Raw genomic sequence first — 23592 nt, forward strand, 5'->3', positions numbered from 1 at the left:
AATAGGAAGATAAGACACTGTCCTGTTTTTTTAATTTTTAATTTCACCTTTATCTAAAAAGGTAGGCTATTTGGGAACAAGTTCTCATTTGCCACTGCGACTTGGCCAAGATAAAGCAAATCAGTTCGACACATACAACAATACAGAGTTACACATGGAATAAACAAACATACAATCAATAATACAGTAGAAAAATCTATATACAGCATGTGCAAATGAGGGAGGATAAGAGAGGTAAGGCAATAAATAGGCCATGGTGGCAAAGTAATTACAATATAGCAATTAAACACTGGAATGGTAGGATGGGCAGAAGATGAATGTGCAAGTTGAGATACTGGGGTGCAAAGGAGCAAGATAAATAAATAAATACAGTATGGGGATGAGGTAGATTGGATGGGCTATTTACAGATGAGCTATGTACAGGTGCAGTGATCTGTGAGCTGCTCTTACAGCTGGTGCTTCAAGCTAGCGAGGGAGGTAAGAGTCTCCAGCTTCAGAGATTTTTGCAGTTCGTTCCAGTCATTGGCAGCAGAGAACTGGAAGGAGAGGCGGCCAAAGGAAGAATTGGCTTTGGGGGTGACCAGAGAGATATACCTGCTGGAGCGCGTGCTACGGGTGGGTGCTCGAAATGTTTTGGTACAGACCTGGATAGTAAGATGGCCTGCACAGTTCTATCTCTGCAGTAGATTGCAACACTGCCCCCTTTGGCAGTTCTATTTTGGTGGAAAATGTTATAGTTAGGGATGGAAATTTCAGGGTTTTGGTGGTTTTCCTAAGCCAGGATTCAGACAAGGCTAAGACACCCGGGTTGGCAGAATGTGCTAAAGCAGTGAATAAAGCAAACTTAGGGAGGAGGCTTCTAATGTTAACATGCATGAAACCAAGGCTTTTACGGTTACAGAAGTCAACAAATGAGAGCACCTGGGGAGTGGGAGTGGAGCTAGGCGCTGCAGGACCTGGATTAACCTCCACATTAACAGAGGAGAAGTAGGATAAGGGTACGGCTAAAGGCTATAAGAACTGGCCGTCTAGCACGTTCGGAACAGAGAGTAAAAGGAGCAGGTTTCTGGGAACGATAGCATAGATTCAAGGCATAATGTACAGACAAAGGTATGGTAGGATGTGAATACAGTGGAGGTAAACCTAGGCATTGAGTAATGATGAGAGAGATATTGTCTCTAGAGACATTTAAACCAGGTGACGTCATCGCATATGTGGGAGGTGGAACAACATGGTTGGTTAAGGCATATTGAGCGGGGCTAGAGGCTCTACAGTGAAATAAGACAGTAATCACTAACCAGGACAGTAATGGACGAGGCATATTGATATTAGGGAGAGGCATGCGTAGCCAAGTGATCGTATGGGTCCAGTGAGTGGTTGGGCTGGCTGGGTACACGGCGAATCAGACAGTTAGCACGCCGGGGCTAGCAATCTAGCATAAGGGCCTTAGAGGGACGTCGCGATGGGGGAAAGTCTGTTTTTGCCGCCTCGTGCGGTGACGTCGATAGACCAGTTGTGGAATTAGTAGGGTTCCAAGTAGCAGAGGGGTCCATGTCCAATTGGAAAAATCGGTCTAGTGGTCCAAGAAACAGTCCAATGTGCTCTAGATAGCTAGCAGGCCGCAGTTAGCAGAATGGGCCTTCAGGGGACATCGCGCCTGAGGGGCATGTTGGGATCCTCGGGCAGATTATGTCGGTATTCCAGTCGTGAAGGATCGGTGGGGTTCCGTGCCCCATACCGGCAGTAGAAGGGGTCCGGATATTGTAGCCGAGGAGTGGGCTTCAGGAGTAGCCCAGGAGCCCTACCCGGGAGATGGGTCTAGCATAGGCTAGCTCCAGGCTAGTTGGTGTTTGCTCCGGGACGAAAACGTTAGCCAGGAGTAGTCAACCCAGGTTGCGGTTAGCTAGCTGCGATGATCCAGATGAAAAGGTTCAGAGTTTGCGGTAGGAATCCGGGGATATGGAGAGAAAAATAGGTCCGGTATGCTCTGGTTTGAAACGCGTTGTACGAACTGGCGAGAGCTTTCCGAGCTAAAGGTTAGCTGATGACCGCTAGCAGTGGTTAGCTGACTGATAGCCGATAGCTAGATAGCTGGCTAGCTTCAGTTGAGGTATTCCATTTCGGAGGTAAATAGAAATACTTTAGAAAAAACACAGATCCACACCACATTGGGTGAGGCGGGTTGCAGGAGATTATTTAGAAGTTGAGGTTTAGGACATTTTTTTAAAAGAATGTGAAGAAAATGATATAAAAAGATATATACATGGGACGCGACATGACAAAGACGTCTGACAGCTACGCCATCTTGGATGTTGATGTTAACAGCTAGAACTAGGAAGATAAGACACTGTCCTGTTAGCAGCTCTAACTAGGAAGATAAGACACTGTCCTGTTAGCAGCTCTAACTAGGAAGATAAGACACTGTCCTGTTAGCAGCTCTAACTAGGAAGATAAGACACTGTCCTGTTAGCAGCTAGAACTAGGAAGATAAGACACTGTCCTGTTAGCAGCTCTAACTAGGAAGATAAGACACTGTCCTGTTAGCAGCTAGAACTAGGAAGATAAGACGCTGTCCTGTTAGCAGCTAGAACTAGGAAGATAAGACACTGTCCTGTTAGCAGCTAGAACTAGGAAGATAAGACACTGTCCTGTTAGCAGCTCTAACTAGGAAGATAAGACACTGTCCTGTTAACAGCTAGAACTAGGAAGATAAGACACTGTCCTGTTAGCAGCTAGAACTAGGAAGATAAGACGCTGTCCTGTTAGCAGCTAGAACTAGGAAGATAAGACGCTGTCCAGTTAGCAGCTAGAACTAGGAAGATAAGACGCTGTCCTGTTAGCAGCTAGAACTAGGAAGATAAGACGCTGTCCTGTTAGCAGCTAGAACTAGGAAGATAAGACGCTGTCCTGTTAACAGCTCTAACTAGGAAGATAAGACACTGTCCTGTCAGCAGCTAGAACTAGGAAGATAAGACGCTGTCCTGTTAGCAGCTAGAACTAGGAAGATAAGACGCTGTCCTGTTAACAGCTCTAACTAGGAAGATAAGACACTGTCCTGTTAACAGCTAGAACTAGGAAGATAAGACACTGTCCTGTTAGCAGCTAGAACTAGGAAGATAAGACACTGTCCTGTTAGCAGCTAGAACTAGGAAGATAAGACACTGTCCTGTTAGCAGCTCTAACTAGGAAGATAAGACACTGTCCTGTTAGCGGCTAGAACTAGGAAGATAAGACACTGTCCTGTTAGCAGCTAGAACTAGGAAGATAAGACACTGTCCTGTTAGCAGCTAGAACTAGGAAGATAAGACACTGTCCTGTTAACAGCTCTAACTAGGAAGATAAGACACTGTCCTGTTAACAGCTCTAACTAGGAAGATAAGACACTGTCCTGTTAGCAGCTAGAACTAGGAAGATAAGACACTGTGTGTGATTATTTGTTTTATTTTTTAAATCAAAATCAAATGTTATTGGTCACATACACATATTTAGCAAATGTTATTGCGGGTGTAGCGAAATGCTTGGCAGGTCAATGAAGAACACATTGTTATTTAGAATGATTGCCTGGCAAGAAGCAAAAAGCCTCCTGTGGGGCAGGGGGGCGGGGATTAAAAGAAAGGGGGCTCCTGAGTGGCGCAGCGGTCTAAGGCACTGCATCTCAGTGCTAGAGTCATCGCTACAGACCCTGGTTCCATTCCAGGCTGTATTACAGCGGTCTAAGGCACTGCATCTCAGTGCTAGAGGCGTCACTACAGACCCTGGTTCCATTCCAGGCTGTATAACAACCGGCCGTGATTGGGAGTCCCACAGGGCGGCGCACAATTGGCCCAGTGTCCTCCGGGGTTTGGCCAGGGGTAGACCGTCATTGTAAATAAGAATTTGTTCTTAACGGACTTGCCTGGTTAAATAAAGGTTAAATGCATATAAAAAAACATGGAGAACATAGACAGAACACTCTTGGCAACAGCACAGATACACTACATGACCAAAAGTATGTGGACACCTGCTCCTCGAACATCTCATTCCAAAATCATGGGTATTAGCCTCTCTAGGGTAGGGGGCAGTATTTGCACGGCCGGATAAAAAACGTACCCGATTTAATCTGGTTATTACTACTGCCCAGAAACTAGAATATGCATATAATTATTGGCTTTGGATAGAAAACACCCTAAAGTTTCTAAAACTGTTTGAATGGTGTCTGTGAGTATAACAGAACTCATATGGCAGGCAAAAACCTGAGAAGATTCCTTACAGGAAGTGGCCTGTCTGACCATTACTTGGGCTTCTACATTCTCTTTATTGAAAACTGAGGATCTCTGCTGTAACGTGACACTTCCTACGGCTCCCATAGGCTCTCAGAAGGCGGCAAAAAGCTGAATGATGTCTTTGGCTGAAAAACATTAGCGCATTTGGTAAGTGGTTGATCAGAGGACAATGAGACTGAGGCGCATGCACGAGGCGACACCATGTTTTTATTTTCTGTCTTTGAACGTAAACAGGGTTTCCCGGTCGGAATATTATCGCTTTTTTACGAGAAAAATAGCATAAAAATTGATTTTAAACAGCGGTTGACATGCTTCGAAGTACGGTAATGGAATATTTAGAATTTGTTTGTCACGAAACGCGTCGGGCGCGTCACCCTTCGCCACCCTTCGGATAGTGTCTTGAACGCACGAACAAAACAGAGGATATTTGAACATAACTATGGATTATTTTGAACCAAACCAACATTTGTTATTGAAGTAGAAGTCCAGGGAGTGCATTCTGACGAAGAACAGCAAAGGTAATCCAATTTTTCTTATAGTAAATCTGACTAGTGGGTGTCTAAATAGCTAGCCCTGTGATGCCGGGCTATGTACTTAGATTATTGCAAAATGTGCTTTCACCGAAAAGCTATTTTAAAATCGGACATAGCAATTGCATAAAGGAGTTCTGTATCTATAATTCTTAAAATAATTGTTATGTTTTTTGTGAACGTTTATCGTGAGTAATTTAGTAAATTCACCGGAAGTTTGCGGTGGGTATGCTAGTTCTGAATGTCACATGCTAATGTAAAAAGCTGGTTTTTGATATAAATATGAACTTGATTGAACAAAACATGCATGTATTGTATAACATAATGTCCTAGGAGTGTCATCTGATGAAGATCATCAAAGGTTAGTGCTGCATTTAGCTGTGGTTTGGGTTTATGTGACATTATATGCTAGCTTGAAAAATGGGTGTCTGATTATTTCTGGCTGGGTACTCTGCTGACAATCTAATGTTTTGCTTTCGTTGTAAAGCCTTTTTGAAATCGGACAGTGTGGTTAGATTAACGAGAGTATTGTCTTTAAAATGGTGTAAAATAGTCATATGTTTGAGAAATTGAAGTAATAGCATTCCTAAGGTATTTGAATAACGCGCCACGGGATTCAACTGGCTGTTGAGTAGGTGGGACGATTTCGTCCCACTTGCCCTAGAGAGGTTAATATGGAGTTGGTCCCGCATTTGCTGCTATAACAGCCTGCAGTCTTCTGGGAAGGATTTCCACTGGACCAACATTAAACAACACCACATGGAACAGCATTAACTAGGACAGATAACACCACTACACTACAAGAAGGGAGACCACAAGGTTACATGAAGGGAGATCCACAGCAACGACATGGCAGACCATAATACAAGCAGCACAAACGACAGCAGCAGAAAGAGACAGAAACATGCAGCACAATCAGCAGCCTGCGTTACTGGGTTCCCGTAACAACTACAGCTGTCCATGACGGAGTCCTTGAAACCTGAGACGGAGACTGAACTTTCCAGCGTTAGTGGTTTCTGTAATGTGTGTGTCTGTGTGTGTGTGTGTGTGTGTGGCCTATGTTATTATACAGCATCTCAATAACACTGTCGCCTGTCTGTCTGTCTCTTCTCCCAGGATCTCTCCAGATCATTCTGGATCTCTCTCTCCTCGCCCCTAGAGTGGATTTGGATATGTGATAGTGATCCACCAATGGGATGGTAGGGATCTGGTGATGGGGGATCCAGTGGAGGGCTCTCTTCTGTATGATGGTCAGAGACACTCTGGCAGCAACCACAGTGGAACCATCGCAGAACCACACGGCACCCACACAGAACCAGGACGGAACCCAGCAGCTTCCAGGGAAAACCCTAGAACACGTAGAACAACAGAACCGCGTTCAAGAACAACAGAACCAAGTCCTAGAACTCGAGAACTTAGAACTCCTAGGTCAAGAGAATGAACTCTTAGAACAACAGAACCTAGAACAACAGATCCAACTCTTAGAACTAGAGAAAACGGTCCAGACCAGCACAGACAACCTGACCAGACCTCCAGACAAGACCAGTTCTGGCAGTCCTCTCCATCTCTGGTGGCCTCAACAGAGCAGCTTTAGAACGGCTAGACCCAGTATCCCTCTCCCCTGGCCAAGCCCTAGACCCTGCCTTCTCCCCGTTCCTCTCCCCTGCCCCAGACCCCCTCTCCACTTGCCCGATCCGATCCCAGACTACTGGACCACACACCTCCGGCCCTTCTTCAGCCAGCAGGAGTATGTTCTAGTGCGACACACACACCGTCAGCTGGTTCACAGTGGCTACTACTGGGGCCCTATGGAGATGGAGGAGGCCCACCGCACACTTCTACACACACCGCCTGGGAGCTTCCTCATCAGGTATACACCACACTATTCTACACACACCGCCTGGGAGCTTCCTCATCAGGTATACACCACACTATTCTACACACACCGCCTGGGAGCTTCCTCATCAGGTATACACCACACTATTCTACACACACCACCTGGGAGCTTCCTCATCAGGTATACACCACACCATTCTACACACACCGCCTGGGAGCTTCCTCATCAGGTATACACCACACTATTCTACACACACCACCTGGGAGCTTCCTCATCAGGTATACACCACACCATTCTACACACACCGCCTGGGAGCTTCCTCATCAGGTATACACCACACTATTCTACACACACCACCTGGGAGCTTCCTCATCAGGTATACACCACACTATTCTACACACACCGCCTGGGAGCTTCCTCATCAGGTATACACCACACTATTCTACACACACCGCCTGGGAGCTTCCTCATCAGGTATACACCACACCATTATACACACACCGCCTGGGAGCTTCCTCATCAGGTATACACCACACTATTCTACACACACCGCCTGGGAGCTTCCTCATCAGGTATACACCACACCATTCTACACACACCGCCTGGGAGCTTCCTCATCAGGTATACACCACACTATTCTACACACACCGCCTGGGAGCTTCCTCATCAGGTATACACCACACCATTCTACACACACCGCCTGGGAGCTTCCTCATCAGGTATACACCACACTATTCTACACACACCACCTGGGAGCTTCCTCATCAGGTATACACCACACCATTCTACACACACCGCCTGGGAGCTTCCTCATCAGGTATACACCACACTATTCTACACACACCACCTGGGAGCTTCCTCATCAGGTATACACCACACTATTCTACACACACCGCCTGGGAGCTTCCTCATCAGGTATACACCACACTATTCTACACACACCGCCTGGGAGCTTCCTCATCAGGTATACACCACACCATTATACACACACCGCCTGGGAGCTTCCTCATCAGGTATACACCACACTATTCTACACACACCGCCTGGGAGCTTCCTCATCAGGTATACACCACACCATTCTACACACACCGCCTGGGAGCTTCCTCATCAGGTATACACCACACTATTCTACACACACCGCCTGGGAGCTTCCTCATCAGGTATACACCACACTATTCTACACACACCACCTGGGAGCTTCCTCATCAGGTATACACCACACTATTCTACACACACCACCTGGGAGCTTCCTCATCAGGTATACACCACACCATTATACACACACCGCCTGGGAGCTTCCTCATCAGGTATACACCACACTATTCTACACACACCACCTGGGAGCTTCCTCATCAGGTATACACCACACCATTCTACACACACCGCCTGGGAGCTTCCTCATCAGGTATACACCACACTATTCTACACACACCGCCTGGGAGCTTCCTCATCAGGTATACACCACACCATTCTACACACACCACCTGGGAGCTTCCTCATCAGGTATACACCACACCATTCTACACACACCACCTGGGAGCTTCCTCATCAGGTATACACCACACCATTCTACACACACCACCTGGGAGCTTCCTCATCAGGTATACACCACACTATTCTACACACACCACCTGGGAGCTTCCTCATCAGGTATACACCACACCATTCTACACACACCACCTGGGAGCTTCCTCATCAGGTATACACCGCACACACACATTGTTCCTCGTAAGGAAACAAACAAGCACACCCCTCCTCCCTGCTGTTCTGTCCTGTGTAACGTTGTGCTGTCATGTGGTTGTGTGGTTGCCAGGGACAGCAGTCAGCCAGACGTCTTCTTCACCCTCAGTTACCACGGCGACCAGGGGCCCATCAGTGTCCGCGTCCTCTTAACCAATCAGAGGTTCCGCCTCAACGGCAGTAACAAGGCCTTTGATTCATTGTTCGCCTTGCTGCGGTTCTACATGGAGTCATCCCATAGGCGGCTGCGGAGGGCGTGGCGCAGGGAGCGACCGATGACCTTACAGCAGCTGTGTAGGGGGCGAATCATCGAGTTGTACGGAGCGGAGAGGATAGATTCACTACCTGAGCTTAACCAGGTGGTCACACAGTATCTACAGGACTATCCTTATAGTATATAGACACACCCTCCTACTGGAGAGTTTGGGGACCAGTTCCATTTCAACAGACTGAAACTCTCTGGACGGTACTGACCAAAACTAAAATGGAATGGAGCCCCAGAAAACTGAATGTGAATTTGTCTCTGGTCTGTGGTTCTGTCTCTGGTCTGGTTCTGTGGTTCTGTCTCTGGTCTGTGGTTCTTATCTGTGTGGTTCTGTCTCTGGTCTGGTTCTGTGGTTCTGTCTGTGGTTCTGTCTCTGGTCTGGTTCTGTGGTTCTGTCTGTGGTTCTGTCTCTGGTCTGTGGTTCTGTCTGGTTCTGTCTCTGGTCTGTGGTTCTGGTCTCTCTGTGGTTCTGTCTCTTGGGCCAGTTCTATGGCTGGTCATGTACTGTAGTTCTGGTCTGTGGTTCTGAAGGTTCAGTGGGTTGGTTTCCCAACCTTTATTCCTTATTCTAAAATGGATCAAATAATTTTTTCCCTCATCAATCTACACACAATACCCCATAATGACATCACAATACCCCATAATGACATCACAATACCCCATAATGACATCACAATACCCCATAATGACATCACAATACCCCATAATGACATCCCAATACCCCATAATGACATCCCAATACCCCATAATGACATCCCAATACCCCATAATGACATCACAATACCCCATAATGACATCACAATACCCCACAATGACATCACAATACCCCATAATGACATCACAATACCCCATAATGACATCACAATACCCCATAATGACATTACAATACCCCACAATGACATCACAATACCCCATAATGACATCACAATACCCCATTATGACATCACAATACCCCATAATGACAAAGCGAAAACAGGTTTTTAGAATTTGGGGCAAAAAAATAAAACAGATTCCTTATTTACATAAGTATTCAGACCCTTTACTCTGAGACTTGAAATTGATCTCAGGTGCATCCTGTTTACATTGATCATCCTTGAGATGTTTCTACGACTTGACTGGAGTCCACCTGTGGTAAATTCAATAGATTGGATTTGATTTGGAAAGGCACACACCTGTTTATATAAGGTCCCACAGTTGACAGTGCATGTCAGAGCAAAGACCAAGACATGATGTTGATGGAATTGTCCGTAGAGCTCCGAGACGACAGGATTTTGTCGAGGCACAGGTCTGGGGAAGGGTACCAAAAAATGTCTGCAGCATTGAAGAACACAGTGGCCTCCATCATTCTTAAATGGAAGAAGTTTGGAACCACCAAGACTTCCTAGAGCTGGCTGCCCAGACAAACTGAGCAATCGGGGGAGCAAGGCCTTGGTCAGTCTTTATTAACGACATGCTACATGGTATTGAGTAAAGGCAGAGTGTCTATGTATGCGGATGACTCAACACTATACATGTCAGCTACTACAGCGACAGAAATGACTGCAACACTTAAAGAGCTGCATTTAGTTTCGGAGTGGGTAGCAAGGAATAAGTTAGTCCTAAATATTTCCAAAACTAAAAGCATTGTATTTGGGACAAATCATTCACTAAACCCTAAACCTCAACTACCTCTCGTAATGAATAATGTGGAAATTGCGCAAGTTGAGGTGACTAAACTGCTTGGAGCAGGTGTGGACTGAAACAATAATAATTTTGTTTTCTGTGTAATGTAAGTGCCTTAATGTGTTTGGACTTTTTTATTTTTTTTAACATTTTTACATTTTAGTCATTTAGCAGACACTCTTATCCAGAGCGACTTACAGTAGTGAATGCATACATTTCATAAATTTTTTCCCCGTACTGGTCCCTTGTGGGAATCGAACCCACAACCCTGGCGTTGCAAACACCATGCTCTACCAACTGAGCCACTCCTCAGTAAAAGGCACACGATAGCCGCTTGGAGTTTGCAAAAATGCACCTAAAGGACTCTCAAGATTTTCTGGTCTGATGGCCTGAATGTCAAGTGTCACATCTGGAGCAAACTTGGCACCATCCCTACGGTGAAGCATGGTGGTGGCAGCATCATGCTGTGAGGATATTTTTCAGCAGAAGGAACTGGGAGACTAGTCAGGATCAAGGGAAAGATGAAAAAGAGCACAACGACCCTAAGCACACAGCCAAGACAACGCAGGAGTGGCTTTGGGACAAGTCTCTGAATGTCCTTGAGTGGCACAGCCAAACCTGGACTTGAACCCAAAGATACTTCAACAAAGTACTGAGTAAAGGGTCTGAATACTTATATAAATGTTATATTCAAGTTTTTTTTTATTTTTAATAAATTAGCAAACATTTCTAAAAACCTGTTTTTGCTTTGTCATTATGGGGTATTGTGTGTAGATTGATGAAGGGTGGGGACAACTTAATACATTTTATAATAAGGCTGTAATGTAAGAAAATGTGCAAAAAAGTGAAGGGGTCTGAATACTTTCTGGATTAACTACATATTGAATATTGAATGTGTGTTAACTGTACAGCTGTTGTTTTATGATCAACGTGCGTCTGTTAAATATAGCAAAGACTTCTTCAGCGTTTTCTATGTTATTTAAAAATGAATAAAATATTTTGATAGTGTTTCATGATAAAATGACTGCTTGACACACCCACACACAAAAAGGAGACAGGAGAGCAGGAATGAAAGGAGGGAATAAGTATTGTTGGAACGGGCGCTGCTAGTGAGCCGCTAACCGTTTGATGTTGGAGTGACAGCGACATGAGCTGGTCAGAGCGGGTAAGAACGTAAACACTCATATCTAATTTAATAAAAACATAAAACAAGTCTTAGCAACAGCTTAAGTACCCCAGATGACCGGATAGCCTACTGTATAATACGGCTAAATGTAGGCTATATTAAAATAGCAACGTGGCGTGTTTCTCTCACAGAAAGAAAGTTCGCATCTCTCTTTCCAGATGATGCTGATGCGAGAGCATCTCTCTCCGTCTCTTTGGTGGGTTAGATAGGAGGTCCAGTCGGACCCATTTCACTGCGACACCTGCTCTAATCTATCCACCATTAACAACGGACAGGGCTGTCAGAACAGAACGAATGAGCAAATAGCGGACAGGTCTGGACTACAACACCCGTCTATCGCTCACAATGAAACAGGTAGGCTAGGTTGCGTGTGTTGTTGTTTTAATTAAATCATTTCTCCGGTCGGTCGGTAGCTAGTGGTTTTGTGTGATTACGGTTGTGTGTGCGCCGGTTCAGGGTGGTCTCGTGGACGACACGGAGGATGTTGAGTTGGAATTCAGTACCGAGGAGGAGGAACAGAGAGCGCTCAGGGGGGCAAAAATCCGGTAAGAGAGAGACCAGAGCGGTAACCTACCCTCTATAGGTCTACATGGATGTACCCAGTAATATAGACTAGAGCAGGAACCTACCCTCTATAGGTCTACATGGATGTACCCAGTAATATAGACTAGAGAGGGAACCTACCCTCTATAGGTCTACATGGATGTACCCAGTAATAGAGACTAGAGAAGGAACCTACCCTCTATAGGTCTACATGGATGTACCCAGTAATAGAGACTAGAGCAGGAACCTACCCTCTATAGGTCTACATGGATGTACCCAGTAATAGAGACTAGAGAGGGAACCTACCCTCTATAGGTCTACATGGATGTACCCAGTAATAGAGACTAGAGAAGGAACCTACCCTCTATAGGTCTACATGGATGTACCCAGTAATAGAGACTAGAGAAGGAACCTACCCTCTATAGGTCTACATGGATGTACCCAGTAATAGAGACTAGAGAAGGAACCTACCCTCTATAGGTCTACATGGATGTACCCAGTAATAGAGACTAGAGAAGGAACCTACCCTCTATAGGTCTACATGGATGTACCCAGTAATAGAGACTAGAGAAGGAACCTACCCTCTATAGGTCTACATGGATGTACCCAGTAATAGAGACTAGAGAAGGAACCTACCCTCTATAGGTCTACATGGATGTACCCAGTAATAGAGACTAGAGAAGGAACCTACCCTCTATAGGTCTACATGGATGTACCCAGTAATAGAGACTAGAGAGGGAACCTACCCTCTATAGGTCTACATGGATGTACCCAGTAATAGAGACTAGAGCAGGAACCTACCCTCTATAGGTCTACATGGATGTACCCAGTAATAGAGACCAGAGAAGGAACCTACCCTCTATAGGTCTACATGGATGTACCCAGTAATAGAGACTAGAGAGGTAACCTACCCTCTATAGGTCTACATGGATGTACCCAGTAATAGAGACTAGAGAGGTAACCTACCCTCTATAGGTCTACATGGATGTACCCAGTAATAGAGACTAGAGAGGTAACCTACCCTCTATAGGTCTACATGGATGTACCCAGTAATAGAGACTAGAGAAGGAACCTACCCTCTATAGGTCTACATGGATGTACCCAGTAATAGAGACTAGAGAGGTAACCTACCCTCTATAGGTCTACATGGATGTACCCAGTAATAGAGACTAGAGAAGGAACCTACCCTCTATAGGTCTACATGGATGTACCCAGTAATAGAGACTAGAGAGGTAACCTACCCTCTATAGGTCTACATGGATGTACCCAGTAATAGAGACTAGAGAGGGAACCTACCCTCTATAGGTCTACATGGATGTACCCAGTAATAGAGACTAGAGAGGGAACCTACCCTCTATAGGTCTACATGGATGTACCCAGTAATATAGACTAGAGAGGTAACCTACCCTCTATAGGTCTACATGGATGTACCCAGTAATAGAGACTAGAGAAGGAACCTACCCTCTATAGGTCTACATGGATGTACCCAGTAATAGAGACTAGAGAGGTAACCTACCCTCTATAGGTCTACATGGATGTACCCAGTAATAGAGACCAGAGAGGTAACCTACCCTCTATAGGTCTACATGGATGTACCCAGTAATAGAGACTAGAGAGGGAACCTACCCTCTATAGGTCTACATGGATGTACCCAGTAATAGAGACTAGAGCAGGAACCTACCCTCTATAGGTCTACATGGATGTACCCAGTAATAGAGACCAGAGCGGTAACCTACCCTCTATAGGTCTACATGGATGTACCCAGTAATAGAGACCAGAGAGGTAACCTACCCTCTATAGGTCTACATGGATGTACCCAGTAATATAGACTAGAGCAGGAACCTACCCTCTATAGGTCTACATGGATGTACCCAGTAATAGAGACCAGAGAGGTAACCTACCCTCTATAGGTCTACATGGATGTACCCAGTAATAGAGACTAGAGAGGTAACCTACCCTCTATAGGTCTACATGGATGTATAGTACGAGTCAGGAGTTTGCACACACCTTCTCGTTAAAGGGTTTTTCTTTAATTTGACTATTTTCTAAATTGTAGAATATTAGTGAAGACATCAAAACTATGAAATAACACATATGGAATCATGTAGTAACCAAAAAAGTGTTAAACAAATCAAAATATATTTTATATTTGAGATTCTTCAAAGTAGCCACCCTTTGCCTTGATGACAGCTTTGCACATTCTTGGAATTCTCTCAACCAGCTTCATGAGGTAGTCACCTGGAATGCATTTCAATTAACAGGTGTGCCTTGTTTAAAGCTAATTTGTGGAATTTCTTTCCTTCTTAATGCATTTGAGCCAATCAGTTGTGTTGTGACAAGGTAGGGGTGGTATACAGAAGATAGCCCTATTTGGTAAACGACCAAGTCCATATTATGGCAAGAACAGCTCAAATAAGCAAAGAGAAACGACAGTCCATCATAACTCTAAGACATGAAGGTCAGTCAATCTGGAAAATGTCAAGTTTCTTCAAGTACAGTCATATCTGCAGCAGAGGTAACTCTGGTTCTTCCTTTTCTGTGGCGGTCCTCGTGATAGACAATGTCATCATAGCGCTTGATGGTTTTTCGACTGTACTTGAAGAAACTTGACATTTTCCCCTATTGACTGACCTTCATGTCTTAAAGTAATGATGGACTGTGTCGTTTCTCTTTGCTTATTTGAGCTGTTCTTGCCATAATATGGACTTGGTCTTTTACCAAATAGGGCTATCTTCTGTCTACCACCCCTACCTTGTCACAACACAACTGATTGGCTCAAATGCATTAAGAAGGAAAGAAATTCCACACATTTAAAAAAAAAAATGGACACCTGTTAATTGAAATGCATTCCAGGTTACTACCTCATGGAGCTGGTTGAGAAAATGCCAAGAATGTGCAAAGCTGTCATCAAGGCAAAGGGTGGCTACTTTGGTTACTACATGATTCCATGTGTTATTTCATAGTGTTGATGTCTTCACCATTATTCTACAATGTAGAAAATAGTAAAAATAAAGAAAAACCATTGAATGAGTAGGTGGGTCCAAACCTTTGACTGGTTCTGTAGATATATTCTACAATTTTCAAATTGTAAAATTACCAGGTTTGAAATTATTCTGTTTAAGTTTGACTGGCTGACTGACTGGCTGATTGACTGACTTTCCAGACATCCCCTCGCCTCCTTCCTGCACCTGTTCTTCCGAGTGGCTGCCATAGTAACCTACCTGCTCTGTGATTGGTTCACCAAGAGCTTTACTTCCTGCTTCATTATGATCATCACTCTGCTGTCCTGCGACTTCTGGTCCGTTAAGGTGAGAACACACACACACACACACACACACACACACACACACACACACACACATACACACTTTCTCACGTGTGTGTGTCAGAATGTGACAGGCAGGTTGTTGGTGGGTCTGCGATGGTGGAACCAGATCGATGAGGATGGGAGAAGCCTCTGGGTGTTTGAGGACAGGAAGGTGAGACGCTGGTGTGTGGAAGGCAATGTAGTTCTAAGTTGGTGTTGTGTTGTGTAGTCCTATGTTGTCTATGTGTGTAGTCCTCTCCCCAGGCCGGTGGTACGGAGGTGGAGGCCAGGATCTTCTGGTCAGGTCTGATCATCTGTCCTCTCATCTGGACCGGCTTCTTCTTCACTACCCTGTTCTGTCTGAACATACACTGGCTGGTAACACACACACACACACACACACACACACACACACACACACACACACACACACACACACAAAAACACACACACAATGGCTGTATCCCTGTCAGGATACAGAAAGAATCTCCTTTCCATACTTCTGAAACAGAGCAGTACCTTCTCCATAAAGCTAGACTGACCATAACAGCTGAAACAGAGCAGTACCTTGTTCTCCATACAGCTAGACTGACCATAACAGCTGAAACAGAGCAGTACCTTCTCCATACAGCTAGACTGACCATAACAGCTGAAACAGAGCAGTACCTTCTCCATACAGCTAGACTGACCATAACAGCTGAAACAGAGCAGTACCTTCTCCTCCATACAGCTAGACTGACCATAACAGCTGAAACAGAGCAGTACCTTCTCCATACAGCTAGACTGACCATAACAGCTGAAACAGAGCAGTACCTTCTCCTCCATACAGCTAGACTGACCATAACAGCTGAAACAGAGCAGTACCTTCTTCTCCATACAGCTAGACTGACCATAACAGCTGAAACATGGCAGTACCTTGTTTTACATACAGCTAGACTGACCATAACAGCTGAAACAGAGCAGTACCTTCTTCTCCATACAGCTAGACTGACCATAACAGCTGAAACAGAGCAGTACCTTCTCCATACAGCTAGACTGACCATAACAGCTGAAACATGGCAGTACCTTGTTTTACATACAGCTAGACTGACCATAACAGCTGAAACAGAGCAGTACCTTCTCCTCCATACAGCTAGACTGACCATAGCAGCTGAAACAGAGAAGTACCTTCTTCTCCATACAGCTAGACTGACCATAACAGCTGAAACAGAGCAGTACCTTCTCCATACAGCTAGACTGACCATAACAGCTGAAACAGAGCAGTACCTTCTCCATACAGCTAGACTGACCATAGCAGCTGAAACAGAGCAGTACCTTCTTGTCCATACAGCTAGACTGACCATAACAGCTGAAACAGAGCAGTACCTTCTTCTCCATACAGCTAGACTGACCATAACAGCTGAAACAGAGCAGTACCTTCTTCTTCATACAGCTAGACTGACCATAACAGCTGAAACAGAGCAGTACCTTGTTCTCCATACAGCTAGACTGACCATAACAGCTGAAACAGAGCAGTACCTTGTTTTACATACAGCTAGACTGACCATAACAGCTGAAACAGAGCAGTACCTTCTTCTCCATACAGCTAGACTGACCATAACAGCTGAAACAGAGCAGTACCTTGTTCTCCATACAGCTAGACTGACCATAACAGCTGAAACAGAGCAGTATCTTCTTCTCCATACAGCTAGACTGACCATAACAGCTGAAACAGAGCAGTACCTTGTTTTACATACAGCTAGACTGACCATAACAGCTGAAACAGAGCAGTACCTTGTTTTACATACAGCTAGACTGACCATAACAGCTGAAACAGAGCAGTACCTTCTTATCCATACAGCTAGACTGACCATAACAGCTGAAACAGAGCAGTACCTTCTCCATACAGCTAGACTGACCATAACAGCTGAAACAGAGCAGTACCTTGTTCTCCATACAGCTAGACTGACCATAACAGCTGAAACAGAGCAGTACCTTGTTCTCCATACAGCTAGACTGACCACAACAGCTGAAACAGAGCAGTACCTTGTTTTACATACAGCTAGACTGACCATAACAGCTGAAACAGAGCAGTACCTTGTTCTCCATACAGCTAGACTGACCATAACAGCTGAAACAGAGCAGTACCTTCTCCATACAGCTAGACTGACCATAACAGCTGAAACAGAGCAGTACCTTCTTCTCCATACAGCTAGACTGACCACAACAGCTGAAACAGAGCAGTACCTTGTTTTACATACAGCTAGACTGACCATAACAGCTGAAACAGAGCAGTACCTTCTTATCCATACAGCTAGACTGACCATAACAGCTGAAACAGAGCAGTACCTTCTCCATACAGCTAGACTGACCATAACAGCTGAAACAGAGCAGTACCTTCTTCTCCATACAGCTAGACTGACCATAACAGCTGAAACAGAGCAGTACCTTCTTGTCCATACAGCTAGACTGACCATAACAGCTGAAACAGAGCAGTACCTTCTCCATTGTAAGTTAAAGAAAGTTAGAGGAAATTGTCAAAATAAAACTGATATGATAATTGGATAAGTCTCCACCCCCCTGAGTTAAGTCTCCACCCCCCTGAGTTAAGTCTCCACCCCCCTGAGTTAATACTTGGTGAAAGCACCTTTGGCAGCCATTAAAGCTATGAATAAATGTAATTAAAGATTCTATCAACTTTACCCAACTCTGCCGTGCAGGGTTTCTATAGCCGCTGTACGTGACCGAGACGACTAAATATCAGTGCTACTGATCTGCACTCGTAACCAAGGCTGTCCAAGTGTGTGATACAAGGGGCTGGTATTTAAGAAGCTTGTCAGCAACAGGCAGGTTCCATGTAACAGTCAAATGAGCAGCCCACCTCCAGAATCAGCACCTCCCTCTGGTCTCCCCCCACAACAACATGATCTGCTGTATTTTCTACACAATAAAACACACACACAGACTCACACGTACTCCCTCTCCCCCCAGGTGTTGGTGGTAGCCAGTATCTCTCTCCAGGTGGCTAATCTATATGGTTACCTGCGCTGCAAGAACGGCAGACAGGAAGCCCCACCCACATCCACTTCCTCTTTCCTGCAGGGACAGCACTTCCTCCACCGGGTGAGGTTAGGGGTTAGAGGTCAGGGGTTAGAGGTTATAGTCAGTTGTCCTGGTTAATCCCTCCCTGTCTGTTTCATAATGACTATGACTAGTAGAGATCAGGGGTTAGAGGTTATAGTCAGTTGTCCTGGTTAATCCCTCCCTGTTTGTTTCATAATGACTATGACTAGTAGAGGTCAGGGGTTAGAGGTTATAGTCAGTGTTGGGGAGTAGTAGAGGTCAGGGGTTAGAGGTTAGAGATTATAGTCAGTGTTGGGGAGTAGTAGAGGTCAGGGGTTAGAGGTTATAGTCAGTGTTGGGGAGTAGTAGAGGTTAGAGATTATAGTCAGTGTTGGGGAGTAGTAGAGGTCAGGGGTTAGAGGTTATAGTCAGTGTTGGGGAGTAGTAGAGGTTAGAGGTTATAGTCAGTGTTGGGGAGTAGTAGAGGTCAGGGGTTAGAGGTTATAGTCAGTGTTGGGGAGTAGTAGAGGTCAGGGGTTAGAGGTTATAGTCAGTGTTGGGGAGTAGTAGAGGTCAGGGGTTAGAGGTTATAGTCAGTGTTGGGGAGTAGTAGAGGTCAGAGGTTAGAGGTTATAGTCAGTGTTGGGGAGTAGTAGAGGTCAGGGGTTAGAGGTTATAGTCAGTGTTGGGGAGTAGTAGAGATCAGGGGTTAGAGGTTATAGTCAGTGTTGGGGAGTAGTAGAGGTTAGAGGTTATAGTCAGTGTTGGGGAGTAGTAGAGGTTAGAGGTTATAGTCAGTGTTGGGGAGTAGTAGAGTTCAGAGGTTAGAGGTTATAGTCAGTGTTGGGGAGTAGTAGAGGTCAGGGGTTAGAGGTTGTAGTCAGTGTTGGGGAGTAGTAGAGGTCAGGGGTTAGAGGTTAGAGATTATAGTCAGTGTTGGGGAGTAGTAGAGGTCAGGGGTTAGAGGTTATAGTCAGTGTTGGGGAGTAGTAGAGGTCAGGGGTTAGAGGTTGTAGTCAGTGTTGGGGAATAGTAGAGGTCAGGGGTTAGAGGTTAGAGGTTATAGTCAGTGTTGGGGAGTAGTAGAGGTCAGGGGTTAGAGGTTAGAGGTTATAGTCAGTGTTGGGGAGTAGTAGAGGTCAGAGGTTAGAGGTTATAGTCAGTTTTGGGGAGTAGTAGAGGTCAGGGGTTAGAGGTTATAGTCAGTGTTGGGGAGTAGTAGAGGTTAGAGGTTATAGTCAGTGTTGGGGAGTAGTAGAGGTCAGAGGTTAGAGATTATAGTCAGTGTTGGGGAGTAGTAGAGGTCAGGGGTTAGAGGTTATAGTCAGTGTTGGGGAGTAGTAGAAGTCAGAGGTTAGAGATTATAGTCAGTGTTGGGGAGTAGTAGAGGTCAGGGGTTAGAGGTTATAATCAGTGTTGGGGAGTAGTAGAGGTCAGAGGTTAGAGGTTATAGTCAGTGTTGGGGAGTAGTAGAGGTCAGGGGTTAGAGGTTATAGTCAGTGTTGGGGAGTAGTAGAGGTCAGAGGTTAGAGGTTATAGTCAGTGTTGGGGAGTAGTAGAGATCAGAGGTTAGAGGTTATAGTCAGTGTTGGGGAGTAGTAGAGATCAGAGGTTAGAGGTTATAGTCAGTGTTGGGGAGTAGTAGAGGTCAGAGGTTAGAGGTTATAGTCAGTGTTGGGGAGTAGTAGAGGTCAGGGGTTAGAGGTTATAGTCAGTGTTGGGGAGTAGTAGAGATCAGAGGTTAGAGGTTATAGTCAGTGTTGGGGAGTAGTAGAGGTCAGGGGTTAGAGGTTATAGTCAGTGTTGGGGAGTAGTAGAGATCAGAGGTTAGAGGTTATAGTCAGTGTTGGGGAGTAGTAGAGGTCAGAGGTTAGAGGTTATAGTCAGTGTTGGGGAGTAGTAGAGGTCAGAGGTTAGAGGTTATAGTCAGTGTTGGGGAGTAGTAGAGGTCAGAGGTTAGAGGTTATAGTCAGTGTTGGGGACTAGTAGAGATCAGGGGTTAGAGGTTATAGTCAGTGTTGGGGAGTAGTAGAGGTCAGAGGTTAGAGGTTATAGTCAGTGTTGGGGAGTAGTAGAGGTCAGAGGTTAGAGGTTATAGTCAGTGTTGGGGAGTAGTAGAGGTCAGAGGTTAGAGGTTATAGTCAGTTTTGGGGAGTAGTAGAGGTCAGGGGTTAGAGGTTATAGTCAGTGTTGGGGAGTAGTAGAGGTCAGGGGTTAGAGGTTATAGTCAGTGTTGGGGAGTAGTAGAGGTCAGAGGTTAGAGGTTATAGTCAGTGTTGGGGAGTAGTAGAGGTCAGAGGTTAGAGGTTGTAGTCAGTGTTGGGGAGTAGTAGAGGTCAGGGGTTAGAGGTTATAGTCAGTGTTGGGGAGTAGTAGAGGTCAGAGGTTAGAGGTTATAGTCAGTTTTGGGGAGTAGTAGAGGTCAGGGGTTAGAGGTTATAGTCAGTGTTGGGGAGTAGTAGAGGTTAGAGGTTATAGTCAGTGTTGGGGAGTAGTAGAGGTCAGAGGTTAGAGATTATAGTCAGTGTTGGGGAGTAGTAGAGGTCAGAGGTTAGAGGTTATAGTCAGTGTTGGGGAGTAGTAGAGGTCAGAGGTTAGAGATTATAGTCAGTGTTGGGGAGTAGTAGAGGTCAGAGGTTAGAGATTATAGTCAGTGTTGGGGAGTAGTAGAGGTCAGGGGTTAGAGGTTATAGTCAGTGTTGGGGAGTAGTAGAGGTCAGAGGTTAAAGTCAGTGTTGGGGAGTAGTAGAGTTTAAAGTTTATTTTGTGCCCAATAGAAATGAATGGTTGCCAGTTTGATGTAGTCATTGCTACGAATATGGGACCAAATACTGCACTTTTGACTACTTTATTTTAAAAAATCTTTAGGGGTGTCAATAATATTTAGGGGTGTCAATAATATTTAGGGGTGTCAATAATATTAAGGGGTGTCAATAATATTTAGGGGTGTCAATAATATTTAGAGGTGTCAATAATATTTAGGGGTGTCAATAATGTTTAGGGGTGTCAATGATCTTTAAGTGTCAATAATGTTAAGGGGTGTCAATGATCTTTAAGGGTGTCAATAATGTTTAGGGGTGTCAATGATCTTTAAGGGTGTCAATAATGTTTAGGGGTGTCAATAATATTAAGGGGTGTCAATAATATTTAGGGGTGTCAATAATATTTAGAGGTGTCAATAATATTTAGGGGTGTCAATAATATTTAGAGGTGTCAATAATCTTTAAGGGTGTTAATAATATTAAGGGGTGTCAATAATATTTAGGGGTGTCAATAATATTTAGGGGTGTCAATAATATTTAGAGGTGTCAATAATCTTTAAGGGTGTTAATAATATTAAGGTGTGTCAATAATATTATGGGTCGTATAAAATAATTTCCAAATGTTTTTGAGCCTAGAATATAGCTCAGTATTTGAATTCATTTTTTTATACAGTCATTATTGATCATCTTTATCAAGGGCTAATTTCAGACCCCACTATAGTCCAACTAGTCATTTAAGTACAATTTGCAGTAACTTGGTGGTAGTTTATTTACTTTTTTACCATGTATTAGTGGAGCTAACTCCTGAAACTACCCACTAAATATTTCACATAGAAATAAAATAATCTCTCCCCGGCCACTGGGCTAAAACTCCCTCTCTGGCTGTCACACAGATCATACTACACTGCTACCATCTGACGACAGGCAGTCATGTTTCTTAATGTTGTATTACATGGCCTGCCTGTTTCACGACTAGCCTGGACAATAATGACAGTAATTTATGAAACAGGCAGGGAGGGACTAACCTGGACAATAATGACATCTTTAATTGGTCCAGTAAGAAACCCCTGTGTGACTGGTCTCCTCTGTTCTCTAATGAACAGGACCCTGTGTGACTGGTCTCCTCTGTTCTCTAATGAACAGGACCCTGTGTGACTGGTCTCCTCTGTTCCTGGTATTTCAGCCTGATATCATCTCCAGAATGCTGTGATGGAATAGGAATCACCTGCAGCTGCCTTCTTCTCTCTCTCTCTCTCTGTGTGTGTGTGTGTGTGTGTGTGTGTGTGTGTGTGTGTGTGTGTGTGTGTGTGTGTGTGTGTGTGTGTGTGTGTGTGTGTATGACAGACAGACAGACAGAGCAGGAAATGTTCTGGAACTCAGAAGGGGATTTAAAGAAGCCTCTCCAAGGCCTCCCAACATCAAAGCTACTGGAATTACATTAGTTTCATATTCAGCATTTTAATTATTTTGATTTATATTTCTATGAATATATACAGTATTTTTTTTACTTCTGATGATGTTATAATCTGTTTCCTGTCTGTCTGATGGCTAATAGAACAAACACACCTTTCTGTTTCCTGTCTGTCTGATGGCTAATAGAACAAACACACCTTCCTGTTTCCTGTCTGTCTGATGGCTAATAGAACAAACACACCTTCCTGTTTCCTGTCTGTCTGATGGCTAATAGAACAAACACACCTTCCTGTTTCCTGTCTGTCTGATGGCTAATAGAACAAACACACCTTCCTGTTTCCTGTCTGTCTGATGGCTAATAGAACAAACACACCTTCCTGTTTCCTGTCTGTCTGATGGCTAATAGAACAAACATACCTTCCTGTTTCCTGTCTGTCTGATGGCTAATAGAACAAACACACCTTCCTGTTTCCTGTCTGTCTGATGAACATAATTAAAACACTGAATAATTGAAGCGGTGTCTCTCATTCTGGATGTAATATTGTGTTTGTGGTGTTTTATTGAGGTTAATGTACTGACTATGACGGTGATATGTGGTTGAGGATAACGGGGCGGCAGGTGGTTGGAAGAGCCGAAACGGTGAAAAATCTGTCGACGTGCCCTTGAGCAAGGCACTTAACCCTCATTTGCTCTAGGGGCGCCGTAATACTACGGCTGACTCTGTTAAACAACACATTTCACTGCACCTATCTGGTGTATGTGACAATAAAATATATACAGTGCATTCGGAAAAGTATTCAGACCCCTTGACTTTTTCCACATTTTGTTACGTTACCGCCTTGTTCTAAAATGTATTCAATTATTATTTTTCCTCCTCATCAATCTACACACAATACCCCATAATGACATCACAATACCCCATAATGACATCACAATACCCCATAATGACATCACAATACCCCATAATGACATCACAATACCCCATAATGGCATCACAATACCCCATAATGACATCACAATACCCCATAATGACAAAGTGAAAA

General features: G+C 44.5%; 1 protein-coding gene across 6 annotated transcripts in view; it reads left to right on the top strand.

Moving 5' to 3' along the window:
• Window positions 1-23063, top strand: part of LOC115182207 (uncharacterized) — a 23959-nt gene extending 896 nt beyond the window's left edge. For 2 of the 6 annotated variants that reach the window (XM_029743819.1, XM_029743818.1), the window contains exons 2-3: window positions 5909-8328; window positions 8443-8683. In XM_029743819.1, the coding sequence (XP_029599679.1) occupies window positions 6037-8328; window positions 8443-8553 (2403 nt within the window). In that variant the 5' untranslated portion in view covers window positions 5909-6036 and the 3' untranslated portion in view covers window positions 8554-8683. Of the gene's footprint in view, window positions 1-5908; window positions 8329-8442; window positions 8684-15188; window positions 15334-15414; window positions 15505-15584; window positions 15713-18302; window positions 18454-22239 lie in introns of those variants that run through there. The other 4 variants (XM_029743821.1, XR_003873680.1, XR_003873681.1 and 1 more) reach the window with 4 other exon arrangements.
• The last annotated feature ends 529 nt before the right edge of the window (window positions 23064-23592 follow it).

This window comes from Salmo trutta, unplaced genomic scaffold (genome assembly GCF_901001165.1).
Source record: "Salmo trutta unplaced genomic scaffold, fSalTru1.1, whole genome shotgun sequence".
In the NCBI taxonomy this organism is placed as follows: domain Eukaryota; kingdom Metazoa; phylum Chordata; class Actinopteri; order Salmoniformes; family Salmonidae; genus Salmo; species Salmo trutta.